The sequence below is a fragment of the Paramisgurnus dabryanus genome, chromosome 19, assembly GCF_030506205.2.
Source record: "Paramisgurnus dabryanus chromosome 19, PD_genome_1.1, whole genome shotgun sequence".
Lineage (NCBI taxonomy): Eukaryota > Metazoa > Chordata > Actinopteri > Cypriniformes > Cobitidae > Paramisgurnus > Paramisgurnus dabryanus.
In genome coordinates, this window is record NC_133355.1 from 13,696,876 (window position 1) to 13,718,855 (window position 21,980).

Genomic DNA, 21,980 nt, shown 5'->3' on the forward strand with positions numbered 1-21,980 from the left:
TCGAGGGTGTCACCGAGGAATTCTTATTTATAATTCATGGTTCCACAGTATGAACTTCTATAAACTTGACTTACGGCCCACGCTGGGAGCGTTTCGAGTTCACTGCACATTTTGAACCTCAAGAATGCCCTCGTATAATCCGCTTTCTTAACAAAGATGCACAGAAACAAGACGCTCAAAACAACACCGTGATTCTCATTTTAGCCCCAGTACACTGAGCTTTTCTGCTTAATATCCTGTCGAACTTAAACAGAATCGCAATGAGATGATACAACCAGTTTCCTGTTTTGGATCGGCACGCTTCCTCTCACCCAGTCTCTCTGCAGGAGTGTCTCGTATTTAATTTTCCAATTTCTGTATACAAAGCCAAGCTAAGTAGGACAGGGATCTGCTTTACATGAGCCGCAAAATCCCAGACGCCACTTTAGTCACGTAGCCCACCAAGGCTGATATTTTCACATATGCGTCTTAAAGGTCCCGTTCTTTCTGTGTTTTTGAAGCTTTGATTGTGTTTACAGTGAGCAATATAATGTGTTCATGTTTCACGTGTAAAAAAACGCAGTATTTTTCACACAATTTACTATTTGTATATTGCTGTTTTTACTGTCCTCAAAACGGGCTGATGTCTTTCTTTTGTATGAAGTCCCTTCTTCAGAAATACATAACAAGTTCTGATTGTGTAGTTTGTTTAGTGTGTTGTGATTCGATAGCAGCTTAGCTTGCCGTTAGCTTAGCTGGCAACTGACGTATTCCTGTGGGCGGAGTTTAGTTAAAAAACGGATCCACTGACGTCATTAAAGCAGGAAGTAGAGGGCTGTAGTCCAAACCGGTGTTCGCCGTAGGCTTTAAAAAGCCGAATTCTGTTAAAAAAATATATCGCCTAGCAGTGAACATTGAGCTTTATCATTTTACAGGTATTATTTATGCTATTATAGCAACATTACACACTAACTAGAGATTAAAAAATGAAATCAGAAAAATAAATTTAATTAAAATAAATGGACTCATCAACACTCCTTAAATCTTCTATTCCAGCTGTCATCGCAGGCGGAGTCATCGGCTTCCTCTTTGCCATCTTCCTCATCCTCCTCTTGGTGTACCGCATGAGAAAGAAGGACGAAGGCAGCTACGACCTCGGAGAGAGGAAGCCCTCCGGAGCGGCTTACCAGAAAGCTCCCACCAAGGAGTTTTACGCATAGACTCACTCGCAAAACCGAGCTTCACCAATCAGAGTGACGGTCTGATATCAGTGACCACGACACGACACTTGTCCTACGTAAACGTTGTACGTGATTGAGGAAAAAAATAACATAAAGGAAAGCTTTTGCATAGAGTATTGTAATTAAGATCTTTTCTTTCCTCTTTTTTTATGAAAAAAAAAGCGAGCATTGCTTATTTTATTGCAAATCTCTCTGTATTTAAACATTATTTTCTGTGTATTTGAAAAGGCTGAAAAGACAAAAACCACAATCTGTAAAAAGGTGAGGATATTCGCATCCGTCTTCTGTCAAAGGAGCCGTTTTTAGTCGCTGACTACTTTTTAACTGTAGCAGTATGTATTTGTAAAGATAAACTTTAAAGTGGAATAATTGAATATAATTGTTCTGTATCAGTCCTGTTTTCATTTCTCATTTTTTTTGTTTTTTTTTTGTCGTAGCATGTTGATCATAAAAATGTATTTCGTTAATTTATCTTTTTCTCCGATGTTGGAAAAAATGCCTTTCTGTAGTTTTCAGAACTTTTCTGTCTTTACGGCTTTATGAGCCGATGTAAATGTTTTCCCTGCAGGTTGCAATGTTTATTTTTTATTTTACAACTCGGTTACATGGACGATTCAGAGTGATGTTTTGTGCTGCGTCACAGTTCAACGTAGAGCATTGCTGTTCGGTGCTCAGTCCTAGAATTAAATGATTTGAGCCTTGCAGCATTTGGGGTTTAAAAAATGACCATGTAAGCCCTCTCATAAACCGGTTCTGTAAACCTGTCCTCAGATCTGGAAAGAACCAATGAGCCTGGAGCTTTTCTCCTTTACTCTGTGGTCCTGATGAGAGACCGGCTCTTAGACACGTGGATAATTGATGAGTAACTGTAAATTAACACAGTTTCATTTGCTGAATTGGATGACGATATATTATGTGTCTGAATCTAAGCAGAACAGGATTGAGCCATGCAGCATATAAATGGCTCTGATGCTCATCAAAACCCTTTAAGAAGGCCGGTTATGTTCCCTACAAGTGCTGGCATGTTCTTTTTAGGGTCCATGAGAGGTATCGTAAATCTGCTTCTGCTCCGTCTCTATCTTTCCTCTCTCGCCCTCTTGTTTTTCTCAGTATGCCCGACTGTGACCAACACCCGTAAGTGACTGTACAGACCCTAACCTAGAAGCTAGCGCTCAACACAGCAAGGTATTGAGAAACCATAGGCAAACCCAAAGACTCGATTTGATTTTCACATTGTTGCGTGTTCCTTCGGCCACATTTGAATTTTTGTTTCATTTTAAGCTGTTTCGACATCTGACCGGTGAGTCCAGTTACTTATTCACGTATGGGAAAAATCTATATAGAATTATATATATATAAATGTATATTCACAAATGTTTTAAACCTTCAAAGTGCCTACCATTTGGAAACGTGCAAATGTCTGTTTCGATTCGAGGCGACGCGTACGCCAAAATGGCTGAAGTGATCGTATTGTGTAAGCACAGCAGACTGAAATGGTTTTTTAGTTGTACAAAAAGCAGACAGTATTGTACCTATAAGTTAAAACAACACTACTGAATAAACATTGTGGCCTAAACATTGTGTGCGAGTTTGTTTATTTGTCTGTCTGTAGGGAAAAATGTCTTCATCTGGGTCTGGAATCTCTTGCGGGGACTGTAAAATGGGAAATGTAGGGATTAATGCTGAGTGTGTTTACACATGGTGTTAGCGCTGCAGATTACTGCTGCATTTATTCATCTTTATTGGTTCTCCTGCGGGATTACTGTGACAAAGCTTAATCCTAGTGCATCTCTTATTCAGATCGCTGTCATGGTTTGCTGGAAATACAAATTCTTGACAATGTGGAAAGGGCCATGATGTTGGTTGTACAGTATGTACAACAAAGAGGATGGCATTTCATGTACTCTGTGGGCATTGTTGAAATAATATGATTTTAATAATAGTCTATTATCTTTTAAAGGCAATACTGTATATGCAACATTAAAGTAAATTACTGTAATTCATCATATTTGGTGAAGTCATATTTAAAAAAATCTATAGATTGACTTAAATGAAACATTTATGCTTTTTTAAAAATGCTGGGTTATTTTCAACTCAAATATAAACATTTTTCTTTGTTCGTTTAGCTGGGCTTGTCTCTTTATGACCCAAGGGTAGAAAATAACCCTGCCATTTTAGTGTGTATAGATCATATTACGTGGATTTAAAGTTTTTTTGTTACATTAGTAACTCTAAACTGTACTTTTCTACTGGAATTATGCTATTTGAAACTAGGCTTTACTCTACAAAAACTTTTTTTAACCCAGCGTTGGGTCAAAATGGGACAAACCCAGCAATTTAGGTAAATGAACCCAAAAAGTGTTTGTATTTCACCCAGCAATAGGTTCAAACAACCTACCCAGTCTCACGTAGATGCGTATAAATAGCACGAAGTGTAAAACTTGTGCAATACATACGCCAAATTCCACTTTGGCGTGCATATGATACGCCAGTCCTTCCCATTCACTTCTTTTTTGTCGTTTTATTTATTGGTTTCTCAATTTTTTTCTGTTTTTTAAACCATTTCGCTTGGGTTTAGGGTTAGATTTGAGATTTGCTTAATGAAGTTATTTAATATACAGGTTTCTGCATTTTTTTTGTCCATATTTATCCCATGATCGCTTAGAGTTGGGGTTTGGGTAAGGATGTCATTTTTATATAACAAAAAGTTGTTCTAACACTAAACCCAAGTGAAAATGGTAAAAAAAGCAAAAAATTGAGAAACCAATAAATAAAACGACAAAAAAGATGCACCGTTTAAGTGAATCGGAAGGACTGGCGGTATCATATGCATGCCAAAGTGGAATTTGGTGTATGTATTGCACGATATTTACACTTCGTGCTATTTATACGCAACTCCGTGAGACTGGGCTAAAACAACCCAGCATTTTGGGTTAACCCTTATATGTTGTTGGGGCCATTTTTGGCCATTTTTGGGTTTTATGAGTCTTAATTTGGCCACAACTCTATGCGTTTCAGCAAATGGAATAATTTTTGGTGACAAATCTTATAATAACACATATTTTGAGAAAATGCTTTGAAATTTTTAAAATAACTCACTCTTTCATGTTGTTTGTGTACAAAAAGGCCACTAAATTAAACGGCTGAAATTTATCGGATAAATTTTGTTCATTTTTTTGCATAAATCTGTTACTCAATACTGATCAAAACCTACCAAATGTTTTTACCAAAAAATCTTTAATTGCCAAGTTCATAAGTGATGTCACTGATTTGGATGAAACACACAAAAAATGACCAATTTTCAATATAAAAAGTGGTTGTAAACTGGATTTGTCAGTGAAGTGAATTTGAACAATGCACAAGGAACAACCAAGCAATAGGTTCGACCCTTTTTGGCTTGAAAATAACCCAGTGTGAAAAGTGCACTCTTAAAAATGCTGGGTTATTCTAACCCATTGTTAGGAATAGACATTAACAAATCCCTTCATTTGGATTAAATCAACTAGAAAATGTCCATATTTGACTCAACCATGGGTTGAAACAACACAGCATTTTTAAAATGGTGTGATTTTTGCCACTCGTATAAAAACGCTTGCATACTTTCTCTCTTTATATCTCTGCGTTCAATAATATTGTTTTCCCATACAATCCAGGGGTCAAGCCCGCAGTCTTAGCCTTGGCAGATGCACAGGGTCTGTAGCATCTGCCTGAGCCACTCTCATCAAAACATTTCATCTTCTTTTCACATCTATTCAGCCGGTTTAAACCCCCCGTTTGTGTTGGGATGATCACGAGTCAGAGAGCGGCCCTAATTTACTGCTCCCTGATCGGGGTCCAGTGTTTGGGTTTGTGTGTGTCCATGTCAGAGTGGCCCTCTAATTTATAGGGTCTTTCTCAAAAGGGGCAGCAATTGGGGAGGGAGCAGGAGAAAAAGGGGAAATGCATATGGAGCACAAAAGGCCACTGGGGCGTCTCTTTCAAAAACAGGGCCAATTCAGTAAAGAGGGCCAACTGTGGATGCCAAACCATGCAGAAATGCTATCCCAAGTAAACATAGTCTCAGGCTTCATAAGAGCTTATGAGGGCCAGTGGAAGAATTATCTTAAATCTAAAGGCAGATGTAAACAGCAAAATTCAGTGTTTCTTTTGGTTAAGGATTTAAATTCAAAATAAATGCCCAAATGTTGAGTTTTATGTTTTGGAACAACTGTGCAATAAGGTTGTATTTGTTAATATTAGTTAATGCATTCGATTAGCTAACTAAAAATGAACAATACGCCTTTTAATATTAATATTAATTTATAATTTACTAATTAATATTTATTCAAATGTTGTAACTAGGAAGTTAATACACACTGAACTAACATAAACAATTGTATTGGCATTAACTGACATTAATAAAGATAAATAAATGCTGAAAAATTGCTCATTAGGTCATGTTAGTTAAAGGTGTAACTTTCATAAGGATTTCGTGACATAAATGCAATATAATATATAGGATATCACTATATTATCAGTGGTGTATAAAGACCTTACATAATAAACTGTACTGTTATTATTATCTTCACTGTAAAAAATTCAGCATTTTTGTGAAATCAACATATTTTTTATAGTACTTAACAAGTTAAGTTAAACAATTCAAGTTGTTTTAACTTCATGCTTAATTTTTTTACAATTTTAGAATGCGTTTTTTTATATCTACATACACCGTCGGTCTCCTTACATGTAAGTCACCATCATGTTTCTACAGTAGCCCTAAATGGACAAACTGTGATGACATGTTTGTCCTGTGGCGGCTACCATAGCTTCTCATTGCGTTTCGAAATTGAGGTTGGTTGCAATTCGCAATCTTACCTCTAGATGACGCAAACAATAGTAGACCTTTAATACCTTTGTTAATGTTAACAAATACAACCTTATCGAGGTGTGACTGTGCGTTCACACCAGACGAGGAAGATGCAGCAAAAAACGCACTATTAGCACGTAGTTGGACACTTGAACATTTTGAGTTTACTTGCTTAATTCGCATGTGAAATTCTAGACCTTTTTAGACATTTTAAAAATGCTAGACCTAAATTCGTGTCATGGGAGGGGCTTATAAAGCTCAAATTGTGTAAACTTACCAGATTGTTCGACCTCCTCATTCACTTTCTTCCAAACAAGATCCTTTTAATTTCTGTAAAAGTACAAAGATGTCTTGTGTAGCGATGATGATTGTCCTTCATTGTTGTTTTGTTTTTCTGTCTCCGCTCGCTTCTTGTAATCACGTCACTGCTAGAGAAAGCTCCTGATTGGTTAACGTGGCGTGAAAATCCGCCAAAAGTTCAAATTTTTCAACTCTCATGGATCGCGCGGCAACGCTCATTAGTGCCGCCCCATTCGCGCTTACCGCGTCGCTGGATCCCTATTCACGACTTTGCATTGCCTTAACATGTAAATCACTCACGCTTGCTGCCTCTTCCGCATCTGGTGTAAAGGCTACATTACACTGTCAGAGAAAATGATCAAAAAATGTACCCCAGCTGTCACTAGGGTGGTACACTTTCAAAAAAGTACAGGTTTGCACCTAGAAAGTCCACAGTAGTACCTCAGGGGTACATATTTGTTAATTTTTTGTACCAAAGATAACTTAGTAGTTCCCTTAAAGGGCACAGAGAATGAAAAAAACATTTTTACCTTGTCTTTGTTGAATAATGGTAGTCTACCCGCATTCACGAACATACAAAAAGTTTAGACATGCTAAACATCTCAGTCTCATAGAAATTCCTCTGAAATCTGAAAATCTGATGCTTATGACATCACTGGCATCTCCCTGCCCCTCCAATTTAAAATAATTGGCTACATTTTTTGAGTGGCAGCAAAGTCAGCCAATCAGTAATGAGATTGCAAGTTAAGCCAGTAAGGGGAGCCAAATAGGTGCAAAACCACTTGTTTAAAATCCCCCACCCAGATAGAGCTACCTGAGAGAGGTTTTTAGGAAGCTTCTAAGGCATTAAAGACGCAAACAAATTTTTTTTTGTCTACATTTCACATCACAGAACAAGGATAAATACCCCGTTCAATCATTCTATGTCACCTTTAAATATTACACATATTAGAATCTCAAATATGTCATGTATACAAATATGCTTTGTACATAATTGTACATATTAGCACCTTTTTAAAGTACTGCCCCAGTACCACCCACATGCCTTCCAAAGGCACATCAACAAACCTAATTAACAAAGTGACTGGCAAGCAGAAAGTGTTATTAAAGTCCAGGTCAGCCCAAAGTCTAGGGGAGGGTTTTTCAATCCTGAACTTAATTCCATCACTACACCATGGTACCACTTTGTGTGTACTTTGAGTTGTAAATGCAAATCCATACTGAAAGTGCTTATTCGGTCTCTCTTGCTCTGCTCTGACAGGACCTCGCTCATCCACTGAGTCACCAGACATGTTTGCACAGTGAGTATTAGGCTCTCCAATGCACATGATCTCTGTCTGAAAGCCACAGTGTTAGGGATAATTCCACACAGTGTTCATTTGTGGAAGGATCCACTCTCCCAGATTAAAGTTTTGACAGGTGGAGAGAAAAACACTCCTCCGCAAAATGGCTTGATGCTGGATTAATTGGTCCCTGTGGGAGAGAGCAGTTCTCCTGCTCTCTCGGCTGGAAGGCCACGGTGGATCCTTCACGGAAGTTGGAGGTTTCGTCACGTCAGAAGCGTGAACGTTTTCATAACCGTTTAATCCACCAGCTGACATTTCTCTCTGAAAGAGGTCGTTCATTATCATGTTAAACCGAATCTTTTCTCGGTGGAGAAGCGATGTCAAAACCTTTTAAAAGTAACACGATGGTAAGCCGGAAGGAGGCACTTTTACTTTGGCAGCCTTCAAAAAATGGATATTTGGTATAAATCTCTAAGGAGTAGATCTTTTGCTTTCAACAATTTTTTAATTCCACTTAACCCCGGAGGGCTCTTTAAATTGGGTGTTAAAAACCAGTGCTCAGCTAAGGTCAGGTATGTCAGCAACTTCAAACACCTGGCACATTTTTAACAACAAATCATTTATACAAAAGGTTGGAATTAGACCTTTTCTAATTCATGACACAGGTGCTTTTCATTTACGATATGAGAGGGAGATTATTACCAAGCTCTGCATAATCCCTAACTCTCAAGTGGGGTTAATCTTTGAAAGTAAAATGACTTAGTGAATATGAATAATATTACTCTCGCTGACAACAAACTCAATTTACAGAAATGACAAGCTTCTCAATTTTCCACTTAATCATTCCCGCTCCTGATTAAACACAGGCTGGTAATGAATGCCAATATGCCACCTTAGTTCCTCTTGATAGGATTTGGAAAATCATTTCTTATGAACTCCGGCTCTCTGGCGTTTTGAGCCACATCTATGAAGTATCATGATTGCGCGGTTTAATTTTAATACGCAAAGCTCGCTATTGCCTCTTTGGAAATTAAAGTTTGCTGTGAATAAAACCCTCGGATGGCTCCCGTTGTAATGATTATGTTTTAATTAAAAGAAAAGCCCAGTGGTAAAAATAATACAAATTTATTGAATACTCTAGAGGTGCTTGTGTTAAAGTTAAGCAGATGGATTTGGAACAGTCTAACTAGAGGACTCAGAGCCATTTGCGTTGATAACATATGGTACCACATTTGTTGTAAATGAGCCCTGCACAATATTCCAGTAAATGAGGCGGTAATTTGGGGTCTAGGCGACGTCATGTTTAGTCATGTTTTGTTAACCTTTTAGCTGGCTGTTCTGGAGCTTTGCTTTTTTGTTAAAGTAGGTCTAACTACACAAAAAAATGCTGGGTTATTTTCCACTCAACGTTGGGTCAAAAAGGTCGAGCGCAACTGTTTAGTTAAATTAACCCAGAAAATGTTTATATTTGACTCAACAATGGGTTAATACACCCCAGAATTTTAGGTTGAAACAACCCAGCATAGGTTAAATTACAACCCAGCGGGCTGGGTTCATCCCTTCTTGACCCAACGCTGGGTTGAAAATAACCCAAAAATTTTTAAGTGTATATGTTACATTTATAGCTTTCTACACTTTTTTTTTTTTTTTAACTCAGCATTAAAAGGGACAATAAAGGACAAAACCAACCCGCTAGGTTGTAATTTAACCTATGAAGGGTTGTTTTAATCCACTGTTGGCACACTCTAAAAATGGCTGGGTTATTTTTTACGCATGTTGGGTAAATATTGGACAGAACACACTGCTGGGTTAAAAATTACCCAATGTTTGGTTGCTGTTATGCAACCATGGGATATAATCACCCAGCAGTTGGGTTAAAAGAACCCATAATTGGGTCAATGTAAACCCAGTGGTGTGTTCTGTCCAATATTTACCCAACAGGGATAAAATGGCGGCCTGTAATTTTTTATCAAGGGCATACGATGCAATGCTCGTCACGATCTGTGTGTAAACTAATGCTGTGTTCCAGGCAACCTGTAACCCGTAACTCACGACTTCAAAACCACGACTCACGACTCTGAACTGGGAGTACATCGATCTAGTACGAGTTCACTGGTTGGAAGTCACGGGTTTGCCGTTCCAGTGCACTTTCACCGGTAGAAGGTTGTAAAAACAGCATAGGCTGCCTGGAACGCATAGGGTCGTGAGTCGTGGTTTTGAGGTCGTAACTCACGGGTTTAAAAACCTGCCTGGAACGCAGCATTATATGCATCATGTGTGATGTCAAAATACAAGCCTGCTGCAGGCGCTTCAAAGGGGTTTATGATAAAAGAGACGCCTGCTTTTGCCAGATCCTTGCTTAATCTCATGTGAAATCCGAGTTTGGTGGTAAGTAAGTGTCTTGCGAGTATTTTGTGAACATGAGTGTCTCTTTTATCATAAACCCGCATGTGCAGCAGGCACTTATTTTGAAATGACGCATGATGCACATGGGTCACATGACGCAACAAACACATATTTTGACATGACGAGCAACACACATGACACTCCATACACATATTTTGAATTCCCGCCCCTCGAAAGAGAAGTCACCGGCCGCCACTGATTGTTGGGTCAAAATATTTTCTAGGTTAATTTAACCCAAATGGGTTTGTCCCTTTTTGACCCAACCATGGGTTGAAAATAACCCAGCATTTTTTTAGAGTGTAATAAACGGGTTTGGCAAGATCCATAGATGTAATGATTCAAAACGCCTAATGTTCGCATAGATCAAGGGTTCAAACACTTTGATCCCAGGACCCGGGAACACACATACTGAATGTCTGTAAAGGCTTTGGATGAAAGTGTCTACCAATTGTTTCCAAAATGTAATGTTACACAATGTTACACAATGGCAAAAATGTCATTCTTTGTTTTGTGGCAATAATTTGGGTAGGATGCTTTCTTTATTCCAGCATGTAAAAACATTTTTGAAAGAGACTGAAATGGCAAAACTTGACTGGCCTGCACATAAACCCAGCCCTGAACCCAACCGACCACCTTTAGTGAAATGGAATGCAGACTGTGAGCCAAAGCCTATCAGCCAACATTATTTTCTGACCATAATAATGTTCTTGTGTCTGAGAGCCAGCATCAAAAACACATGCTGGTCTTTTCAACAGTGTGATCAAAGATAAAACTAAACTCTGTGGGATATCTGTGGAATGTTACATTTATACATTTAGCAAATCTGACTTTCAAGTTATACATTTTTCATGTAGATAGCCGCTATAGTAACCTCTCACACTGTTTATTTTTTTTTTTTTTTGCGCAGCGGTACGTCATGTAAAAAATGATGGCGTAGTCTACGGCAGCCGCGGAGTGCAAAAAAAATAAAATAAACGCAAACAAGGAAGGACGGAGAAATTACACATTACAGAGAAATAGGAAATCACTACACATGATATACATACAAAAATATATTTATTGCTGCCACAAATAAAAATTAAATTGGAAAAAATTTTTTATTAAAAGCTGGGGGTGCCAGCCAGGGCATGCCCAGACGCTACGCCACTGCACACACACACACTTAGAAAGTAAAATGACTTTTAACCCAGGGCTGGGTCATTTTAACCCAGCAGTGTGTTCTGTCCAATAGTGACCCAGCCCTGGGTTAAAAACAACCCAGCATTTTTTAGAGTGCACTTTCTTGGAAAAGAAAACATGTTTTTTTTTACCAAAATTAGTCAAAATGGATTTATTGCGTCTTGGAACCAAACTCTTCATATTGACTGTATTCGTATTATAAACAAATACTGTATAGTAAGTTTTCTTAAAGGGACAGTTCACCCAAAAAGGAAAATTCTGTTATCATTTACTCTTATGTTGATCTAAACCTGTATGAGTTTCTTTATTCTGTTAAACACAAAAGAAGATTTTGATAAATGATGGTAACCACACAATTGACGATACCCATTGAGTTCCATAGTAGGCAAAACAAAAACCATCATTTATCAAAATATCTTCTTTTGTGTTTAACAGAATAAAGAAACTCATACAGGTGTGAGGGTGAGTAAAGGATGACAGAAGTTTCATTTTTGGGTGAACTATCCCTTTAAACTATAGGCTCCATTGTACTAATACATTTCATTTAAACTGTGACAGGAATTCTGGGAAAGCGGCTTGATTTCTTTATATTCTGTCAGATGAAAATCAATAGCATCTGACAGAAAGCAGCCCCAATTCTATGATTCCTTTTATTTATGTGTCCTGGGTTTGACAAATTAAGCAATCAGCTGGAGATTTGTTCCTCTGTGTTTTCGATTACCTATTACCAGGCTTTTCAAGAGTATATTTACAGTAATTTGTCATGTTCACTGTTGTAAGGCTCTCTGGCAGCTTTATTCTCTAAGGTCCCTCTAAAGTTAATGATCGCAATGTTCTTTCTCTATTATTGTAATTTAGGCCTGTACAGTTTTTGTACCCAATGGACAGATGTGCAAATCCACTTATCTCTTGTGTTATATTGATAAATGACAGAAAGGTTACACGTTGCCTTATGGGTAACAATGGAAAGCTTTCAGTATGCAGCGCTGAGTGAGCAGAAAAGTAGTTTTGCCTTGCCATCCCAATTGATAAGGAGACGCCATTTAAAGCCATTTGTTTCTGCCAGAGGGCACTACCACCAGCTGAATGCAAGACCAGGCAAAAACACCCAATGGCAAAAACTCTTTAAGAGCTTTAGAAACCTAAGTCCCTCCCTCACAACTGCTTTTCTTCATGGATCCTCTCCTCTTCAAAAGCATTCCTGAGATTGTCCTTTATCTATTCATGCTGCAAACCGTCTAATCAAACCTTGTGTGTGTGTGTGTGTGTGTGTGTGTGTGTGTGTGTGTGTGTGTGTGTGTGTGTGTGTGTGTGTGTGTGTGTGTGTGTGTGTGTGTGTGTGTATGCGTGTGTGTGTGTGTGTGTGTGTGTGGCTCTTGTAGCAGACACAAAACCGTACAGAGAAAGAAAGTGGTTGAATGGCTGGTGTTGGCTATAGTAGACCACTCAAGTGACTTTTTATTTTCAAGTGAGAATAAAGAATAAGGGAAAGATATTATCACAGCTTTGCTTCTGTGTGCAATTTGATTATTCTCTTGTATGCCTTTTACTACCAAAGAATCAGCTTACAAAATAGGTGCCATTTACATAAGAAAATAGTTTTATTTTTTTAAGTAAATTCCTGAAAGATTTTATACATCTGTGCCATCTCAGATAAAATAAAAAACAATTTTGAGTTTTTGAGATATAGCTTTAATAAAGGACCTTGTGCTTAAAGTCATCACATTGCTAGATACATGTTACTATCCACCCAAATGAAAAGTAATCACTTAACTGCTATAAAATTCTTAGATACTGCAGTGTTTTTAGTAAACATTAAAAGTATGCTAACGTATTTAGTATACTCCACTTTATAAGCTTATATTCCAGTTTGTCCCTACAAAGATAGTAATACTGTACCATTAATTTTTTACTTTGTGTGGACATTTTTTGGTTCACATGAGAACAGCTTGTAAATCAAACTGAATTATGTTTGTTTAGAAATTGACAAAATGCAGGTGGTTTGTGTGAGGGTTAGGTTTAGAGACTTGGTTAAGGAAAGAGGAGAGTTCATACAGTAATAATCATTATTACTATGAAAAGCCGCCCCCCCCCCCCCCCAAAGAAAACCTGGAAACAGAACATGTGTCTGAGCATACATATTAAAAAATAACCCTACCTTACAAAAATAATATAATTTACTGTATAATATAATTTTTGATACTTGTTAAGAGGTGGTGGCTTTTGTATTTTGCGTTTTTGGACATTTACACTAAATGAGGGGAAGTCTGCCTACATTTTTATGCATGTATGAATGTATTTAACTTTTAGTGAAATGACCATGATGCATCTCTATTCCTTTAACCGCTGTCATAACGCTGGGCTGAGAGGAGAGGGTGTAGCTTTCTGATGAGATATGAAACTCTCTTTAAGTGTACTTTGATGTTATGCATTTGTGTTGTAAGTAGCACAGAATCTCCGTTTTCTGTAATCTGAATCGTGCCTATATTTAACTAATTATCGTCCCACCTGGTTAGTATCGAGACTTTGATGGCTGTTGCACAGATGGCAGGTGCGTACGGACTTCACTGTAGTAAGTCTCCATGCACGCATGCGCGAACCCGCGCACATCCACTCGCAAGCAAAGTCGCAATCAACATTGTAATGGGACTTCGGTGGCCGTCGTTGCCCTCCGGTGACAACGCTCTGTTATCTCAACAAAGTAAGTCTGGGTGCAATTTTCTGAGACCACGAACCCTATCAGCTTTCTCCTTTCCTTTGATTTTTTTAAAAACTCTCGATTGCCATGCAGATGCCGTATTTATATACACTAACTTACACGAGCGTTTTAAAACGCATCACAGTAAAATGAGCCTCTAACGTTTTTTTTTTTCAAAAACATACATACATTTCTGTATTGATTCTGTATCAAACATGAAAATTCTCTTATAATTTACTCACCCATGCTATCCCTACGGAGACTAACTTTGTTCAGTTGGACACAAAATGTTTTGTTAATATCCATGACTTTATATATAAGCTATATGTACGTCAGAATCTTCGCTGTCGCGGCTGTCAGTTTGGTTCCTCTCGACGAAACTTCGGATTACCTCAGGCGACATGCGGAGTAAAACATTCTTGAAATTGTAATATGCATTTAGTTTAATTTGCTAAACTACAAGTAAACGAAATTTAAATGAATTTGGAAAATGGAAATCAATGGGACAAAATAAGGTGATGATTTTCGAGTTTCAAATGGCCAGGATTTTGTCATTCTTGAACCCGTAGACATGGTCTTGGTGTCATTTTAAAGTTTTTTTCAAGCTCTTTCTATCTGAACAACATTTAAACATGTTTAAAACTTTTGTCACATACCTACATAACGTTAAGTCCCAAAAATCACATCCAATATAGTGTTCTAAACTAAAGAGAAACAATACGTCTGTGTTATAAACTACGATTATTTTGAGCTTGTTTAGTAAAATTGCAAACCAAATGCACATGAAAAAACTGCAGTATGCTTTAAAATTTACTATAGTAATCTGTAAGAAGATGCTATTTTGTTTTTTAACCTTACCATAGTAAATATTAAATTATACTACAGTTCATCAATTCACTAAATTTATACTACAGAATAGTATCCATTTCTAATGTACTACAGTACAATTTACTGTATAAATATGAGCATTAAATTTAAATATGGCAAACATTTGTACAGCGCGTTGTGATTGTTTTAGCATTTAGCCTAGCCCCATTCATTCCAAACAGGGATGAATTCAGAAGCCACCAAACACTTCCATGTTTTCCCTATTTAAAGACTGTTACATGAGTAGTTACACGAATAAGTATGGTGGCACAAAACAAAACGTGGCGATTTTTTAAGCGGATATAAATGAGAACAATATTGTATGGCGGAAAACCACTTAGTTTGCAGCACTTCAACCTCTGCGCCCAGTAACATCATTATTGCTCAAACTTCCGTCAATATTACTGCGCCCGTTGTCGAAGTGCTGCAAACTAAGTGCTCTTCAGCCATATGCACTGTACAAAGATTAAGTGCACGCATTGAAAAACGATATTAATTTGTCTAAGTTGAGAACATAGTAAAATATTAAAAACAGTGGTGTTTTCCGTTAAGTCTTCATTTAGAGACGCATTTACTTTTGTGTCGTCATCATATCTAGCGGTATAGAAAGTATTGTAACATTATCATTAAATTACTCACAATCTTGGTGGCAAGCAGTGATAAACGAAGGTTAAACAAACAAAATCTTTATCATGTCAGCCACTGCTGCCTTAATAACACTATCAGTTAACTATCTGTTTGTTTGGTCTGCCACATTGATCCGTCTGTTATTGCTATATCTTGTCCTCTCGCCTCAAACCGCGGGTAGCTGTGATCATTTGTGTGGATAATGCTTGTGAAAAAAGCAGGTCACAGGACGTTGCGTCAATAACAGCAGGCATCATCTCCTTTTGTAGCACGGAAAGCATGTGGAGAAAAAGCTGTCTCGAAGTGTTTCAGACTAGATCAAATCCAACCTCAATGATTTTCTCTCTTTTAGGTCTTAGCCATTATTGTGTAGCTTCATGAGGCAATTTAAAAAGAATTGGATCCTGTTGTGTCAGAAAAACATGAAATAATGATTTATCTGTAGAGGTTTCTAGGTTATAATGTTTTCAAACCTGAATTCACCTGAAGTGGACCATAACTTAAAACAGTGTTTACCGGAGTAGTCCGTGGAGAACAGGATTCATTATGTTTATTTAATTTCTATTTCAAAATCAGTATCTCATTTGCTCACTCGCAATTACTTGGTTAAATGTGATGACAAACAGATCTAAATGAATCGTTTTTATTTACTTCTACGTCATTAGATTTTCCATGCAATGGAAGTTTGTTGTGACCATATTGTGTTTATTGTGAGTCTTATAAACCCATTCAATGTATTTGTGTGATGAGCAGACCAAAGTATGAGTCATTATTCATTCATAATCTTTACCTTCACTGCAGCGATCAAATCTATGGTGCAGACAGCCATCAAACCTGTCATGACATCAAACCTTAGAGATTATCAGTGAATAATGATTTCCATTTCTGTCTATTCAACAGACGGTGACATCATATGGCTTCTGTAGACTTTAAATAGTGCGTGAGTCAACAGGTTAAAAACAGTCTGTTTCTGTTATTCTTCAAAAAAGTAGGTTAAGAGGTTTGGGATGACATCACATGAAGCTTACAGCAATAAAGTTTCTGTGGTATTACAGAGAATGTCATCCTTCAAGGTTATAAGTTACACTTTATAAAACAGTGATTTACAGGCTGGTTTAATATTCGTTTGATGCTGTGCCTGTCAAAAGTGAGTGCAGACACCTCTCCTTCAGATGACTCTCAAAACCTTGAGGATGGATTTTCTTATCAGTCTCTACTTCTGATTTTCTTCACTATCTCAGCAAATGACCTTTCTTATAACGTGGTTGGATTTCTTTAAAGCTTTTTCCAATCTCTCTCTCTCTCCCTCTCCCTCTGTCTTTTTCTCCTTCTCCATTTGCATTGTTAGTTCTCCATTTCATTGTCAGGTCACTTGTGTAACTATAAGCTCGAACCGATGTCTGTAATGTATAAATGTTTCAGGAGCAACAACATAAACAATCAGCTTTTGTGGATTAAACACAACTTCTGGTAGACTTCCAATACGCGTATCAACTATTACACTTAGCTAACCTTACTGTGTAAAATTCATCTATACAATGTTACAGGTTTGTGCTTCTCAGTTTATCGTGGATGAGATAATTTAAAATGCATCATTGAAATCGTTCCTTCTTTTGTAAATAAGGATTCAACTACACGCAAGTGTATTTAGTTATAGCTCACAATCCAAATGTAGTCATTTTCATTGCCAACATGTTAAAAAGTTATAGGCCCTCTTGCTGGTGGACATAGTCACTTTCTGTCCTGTATAGTTGGGTATGCTTTAATAAATTATGTATGACCCCCTGTAAGGCTTATGTAGCAAAGGTATCAAGATGGTTTTAAACAAGGAGCCCCCTATTCATAACAAGGATGTTCAGTATATATAACATCCTAGGTAACAGGAGGTGTTATTGAAGGATACGAGTAAACATTTTGCTTTTGAGGAAACCACAGGGAGCTTCTTATGTCACCTAAATCTTCTTCCCTGCTGGCAGAGTGAATAATGCACAGGGCTGCTTTGTATTGTCCATGCCTTTGTTCAGAAAAGCCTGTCACCCCTTTGAACATAATCTAAGATGCATCCACACCACATATTTCTCATGATAACACACACGCACACGCACCCGCACGCGCACACACACACACACACACACACACACACACACACACACACACACACACACACACACACACACACACACACACACACACACACACTGGTTCCTTTATAAAAATGGTGTTTCATGCTTTTGATGTGTTAGAGATTGAAATATTAAGCCTGTTTGTAAGCATCAGATATCAGATTTAGGTTTTTGATTACCTTAGACTTTAGTTTGACTTTAATTTAGTAAGAACTTACAATACACAGTAATTCTAGGTTATTTCAACCCAGCGTTGGGTCAAAAAGGGACGAACCAGCTCGTTGTGTTGTAATTTAACCCACTGTCAAACCCACTTTCTTGGTTAATTTAACCCAACAGTTGGGTTTTGTAGGGTTTGACCCAACGCTAGGTTGAGTGTACAGTAACATATCTAAGCACTGAAATGCAATATGAACCCAATAAAGTGTGAAAGTGCACCTATTTCACTTATTAAAAAAACAATGCTAGTTTGTGTATTTGGTATAATACAATGTGTTTGTGTGGTTTTATAAGTAATCTGTAAATTGTAAGTAATTGCCCTAAATACCTCTGACGTCAGCCTGAAATGTGACGCCCATTACCATTTTTGAAAGATTCGCTCACAATGCAATGCTAACAGGAGTTAACTTACAGGCTATAAGTCAAAGCGGGAGGAATTATGATAATGACGTTCTTTACTACTTCACCAATTCCAGGAAGTAAACTGTTGCCTACAATCTGTGGGTTTTTTGTAGTCCAAGAAAAGAGATTTACGTTGGAAACTATAACTCACGTCATCATTTAGTTTTGTTTTGCATATTGTTAACATGTACTAATACACAATTAGGAAGGAAATGTAAAATCGTGAATCTGACAATAGGTTCTCTTTAACACAATGTGTAACTTGCTCTGTCTATCATGTCATTATCTAGTAATTTTTCTTGATTAACCAACCATCAACAATATAGATTATGATATTTCATCGGATGCATGCACGTTGTCACGGTTACACACCTGAACCAAATGTTAATTTCGGTCTGTATTTATTGGGCTAGCTAGTTGCTAAACTGATCTTTGGAAAAAAGTACCTTGTCGAAAATCAAGTGTTTCAGTTTGTTAAAAAAAAGGGGAGACGACAACCGAAGATCACTGCTTTGCAGAGAGGTTTGGCAGCCAGGCAAAAATTCAAGGACCTGTAGGTAACATTGTATACATTTAATTTTACACAGTAGCCTAACGTTAGCTCAGTGTAATAGTTGATATGCGATAGATATGATATATGACTTAAAGGTGACATAGAATGATTGAATGGGGTATTTATCCTTGTTCTGTGATGTGACATGTAGACAAAATTTTTGTCTTCTGTAATGCCTTAGAAGCTTCCTAAAAACCTCTCTCAGATAGCTCTATTAGGGTGGGGGATTTTAAACAAGTGGTTTTGCACCTATTTGGCTCCCCCTACTGGCTTGACTTGCAATCTCATTACTGATTGGCTGACTTTGCTGCCACTCAAAAAATGTAGCCAATTATTTTAAAGTGGAGGGGCAGTGAGATGCCTGTGATGTCATAAGCATCAGTTTTTCAGATTGGGCTGTTTTCTGGCTGACATTTCTAAAAGAGGAATTTCTATGAGACTGAGATGTTTAGCATGTCTAGCACTTTTTGTATGTTCGTGAATGCGGGTAGACTACCATTATTCAACAAAGACAAGGTAAAAATGGTTTTTCATTCTCTGTCCCCTTTAAGGTTTTAAAGACACTGGCTGTCTGCTGTGGCTCAAATCCCTGTCGCGCCACAAAGCGCCACTCACATAGTTTAACATTAAATAACATCATATTTGTCCCAAATCGTTAGCGATTAACATAGGCTGATAAAGTATATTTTCCATTTTGAAGTAGATGCTATCTGACTAAACTTGCGCTATTTAATGTGCACTTCCAATGTACGATACCTCCGAGCTGTCCTAGACGCAACGCTATGCGGCGCTTCTCGTCCAATGTACGACACCCTTATACCTCAGAATTCAGTTATAAATAACTTTGAGGCTAAATAAAGATTACACATGAACTTTAATATCCTTCTAGTTATGGAAAAAATACAAACGAAAAGCATTGAGATTAAGTTTGTTCAAATTGTTAATCTTTATCACTTTATAGAAAGGCATTATGCAGTCCTTTGATAGTTATGAGGACTGCATCAAATAGATATTATTGCATAAGTTACTTGTAGTTGCATAGTTGTGTTCCTGGTAAATGGTATTATGTGGTGCCTTTCAGAGTGATTATCTTGTGTAAAGCTGGACTTATTATATTTAATAGCTGACCTTATATTCTCTGTACTGAGCTATTACACAATCAGTCTTTTTTTATAGTTTTTGACCCCAATTCAGACACAGATTTTTACCTTAATACCATGAAATGTAACATCCTGCTTGATTTTTATTGACTGATCAGCTCATGAACTTGCAGCACACATCAAAATGTCACATACATCGATATATGTTGACCAGATGGAATTATAAAGTAAAGGATAAAATTCGGAGTATGGACCCATTATGTATAATTTCTGCCTTCCCAAAATTTGTTGACTCGCTCAGACTCTTCCTGAGAGCAAGTAGCAGCCAAACCCGTGTAGTGTAAGCATAAAGTCAAGCTCCTTAATGGAAAACAAACATAGAAATCTATTAGAAAGTGCTTAGCTACAGGTTGTAACGTTATAAAGGTAAACACTAAGTGTATTTTGCAAATGAATGCTGGAACGTGATCAATTTTATTTTTTCCTGCGGATGTTAACTATTAAATAAAGCCAGTCAAAGGTCGGCATTTGCCATTAGCGTTCATAACAATACACCTCCGCATGCGGGCACACAAAATTGCACCTAGTAAAATTCAAGTGGCTGTTTGTAGCAGCCCATAAAAAGACACTTGGCCATTAGCACCAAATTATGCCGCTCAAGTGTGCCGAGAGAACCGGCCTCTCCCTTCACTATTTCAGTATACGTATGTGGCCGAATAGGACAGGAAGCACATTAAAGAAACCAAACCAAAGCCTGCTGTTAAATGCGTTTCTCCCTCTCTCTCTCCTAGGCTATACATAGCACATATATGTTAGGTCATTATAGCACAGTCTGTCTGGTACCCTCGGAGCGGAGGGAAGCCTTTTTGAGGTTTTACAACATCTGGGGGTCCCATTTCCTCAAATATTCACATAAACAGCCAGCAGAGTCGTCTTTCAAGTGGTTGATGACATCGCTGTCGGGGTATAAAACACTGACTTTGGAGAGGGTGCTTGTGTTGGCTTCATATTGATGTTGGTATGATTATAAGATGATTATCCGCACTGTCCCTTTTCATCCCATCATGGCTTTCAATGGACTCACACAGTAGTACTCAGAACAAGGTTCAAAGTCAACCTTTAAGAAATCTTGGGATTTTATATACCAAACACGCACCCTCAACTCCAAAGGGGACGGGCAGTTTTATTGCCTCTCTGACTTTTCTAGTACCAGAGTGCATTAGGGCAGGATACACACTGGTATTAAAGCAAAGATCTATATATTTTTTCACCCCTGCTCTTCTCTCTTATTGTCTCCTATCTGGGTCTCTTTCATCAATTTTTCCCCTTAATTCATCTTTATCCATTCATTCAGAACCAAGCACTTTTTAATGAAGAGGGATCTCGCTGTCTCTACTCAACCCCGGTTAAGCACCGCGGATATAAAATCAGACACGTACAATTAAATGACAGAGACTGAATCTGGCATTACAGAGTCACCTGAAGTGCCCCGAGAATCAGAACCGCATAATGCGTCGTATTATTGCAATTTCGATAGAGAAAAGCTGTAATTGCTGTGGATTTACATAATAGTTCTTTTGTAACATGACTAAAATCCTTTCATTTGGAGCTCGTGGAGATATATTGTATGTGTGGGTGGATTTTTTTTACTTTCATTTATCCGATTTGTGTGTGTGCATGCGCGCTTATAGGTATTTGGAAGGAAATGTTTACTTTTTTAATGGATGCTTTTTAAAGGCGGGGTGCATGATCCCTGAAAGCAAATGTTGATATTTAAAATCACCTAAACAAACACGACCCTACCCCAATAGAATCTGGACCTTCTTTTGATAGACATGCCCCAACAGGGAACTACACTAACCTTTTCCACGGGTGGCACTTGCGCTACCAACTTTTTCAGTTAGTTGCGCAAAATATGATTCGGTCGCACATATTTTTTTCAAGTTATATTAAGGCACTCTGGATAATAATGAACAATAATGAAACTGTATTGCATACAGATATGCTTTTTATTTTACTTGTCATCTTTTAAACCACATGCCTTCTTGTTTTCTTAAACGTTGCAGTGTTTCCCACAAATCTGAAATTTACTTGTGGTGGTAGCCGGTCATTACCCACTGACAAATAATGGTCTACTATACATGTTACGAAGAA

General features: G+C 37.7%; 2 protein-coding genes across 2 annotated transcripts in view; both read left to right on the forward strand.

Moving 5' to 3' along the window:
* Window positions 1–2,796, forward strand: part of sdc2 (syndecan 2) — a 37,462-nt gene extending 34,666 nt beyond the window's left edge. The window contains exon 5 of the mRNA XM_065290390.1: window positions 1,036–2,796. Within this exon, the coding sequence (XP_065146462.1) occupies window positions 1,036–1,199 (164 nt within the window). The 3' untranslated portion in view covers window positions 1,200–2,796. The remainder of the gene's footprint in view (window positions 1–1,035) is intronic.
* An 11,084-nt stretch (window positions 2,797–13,880) lies between these two features.
* The window catches only part of angpt1 (angiopoietin 1), a 187,342-nt gene continuing 179,242 nt past the window's right edge, over window positions 13,881–21,980 (forward strand). Inside the window, exon 1 of the mRNA XM_065290414.1 lies at window positions 13,881–13,938. The gene's annotated coding sequence lies outside the window, so the exon portion shown is untranslated. The remainder of the gene's footprint in view (window positions 13,939–21,980) is intronic.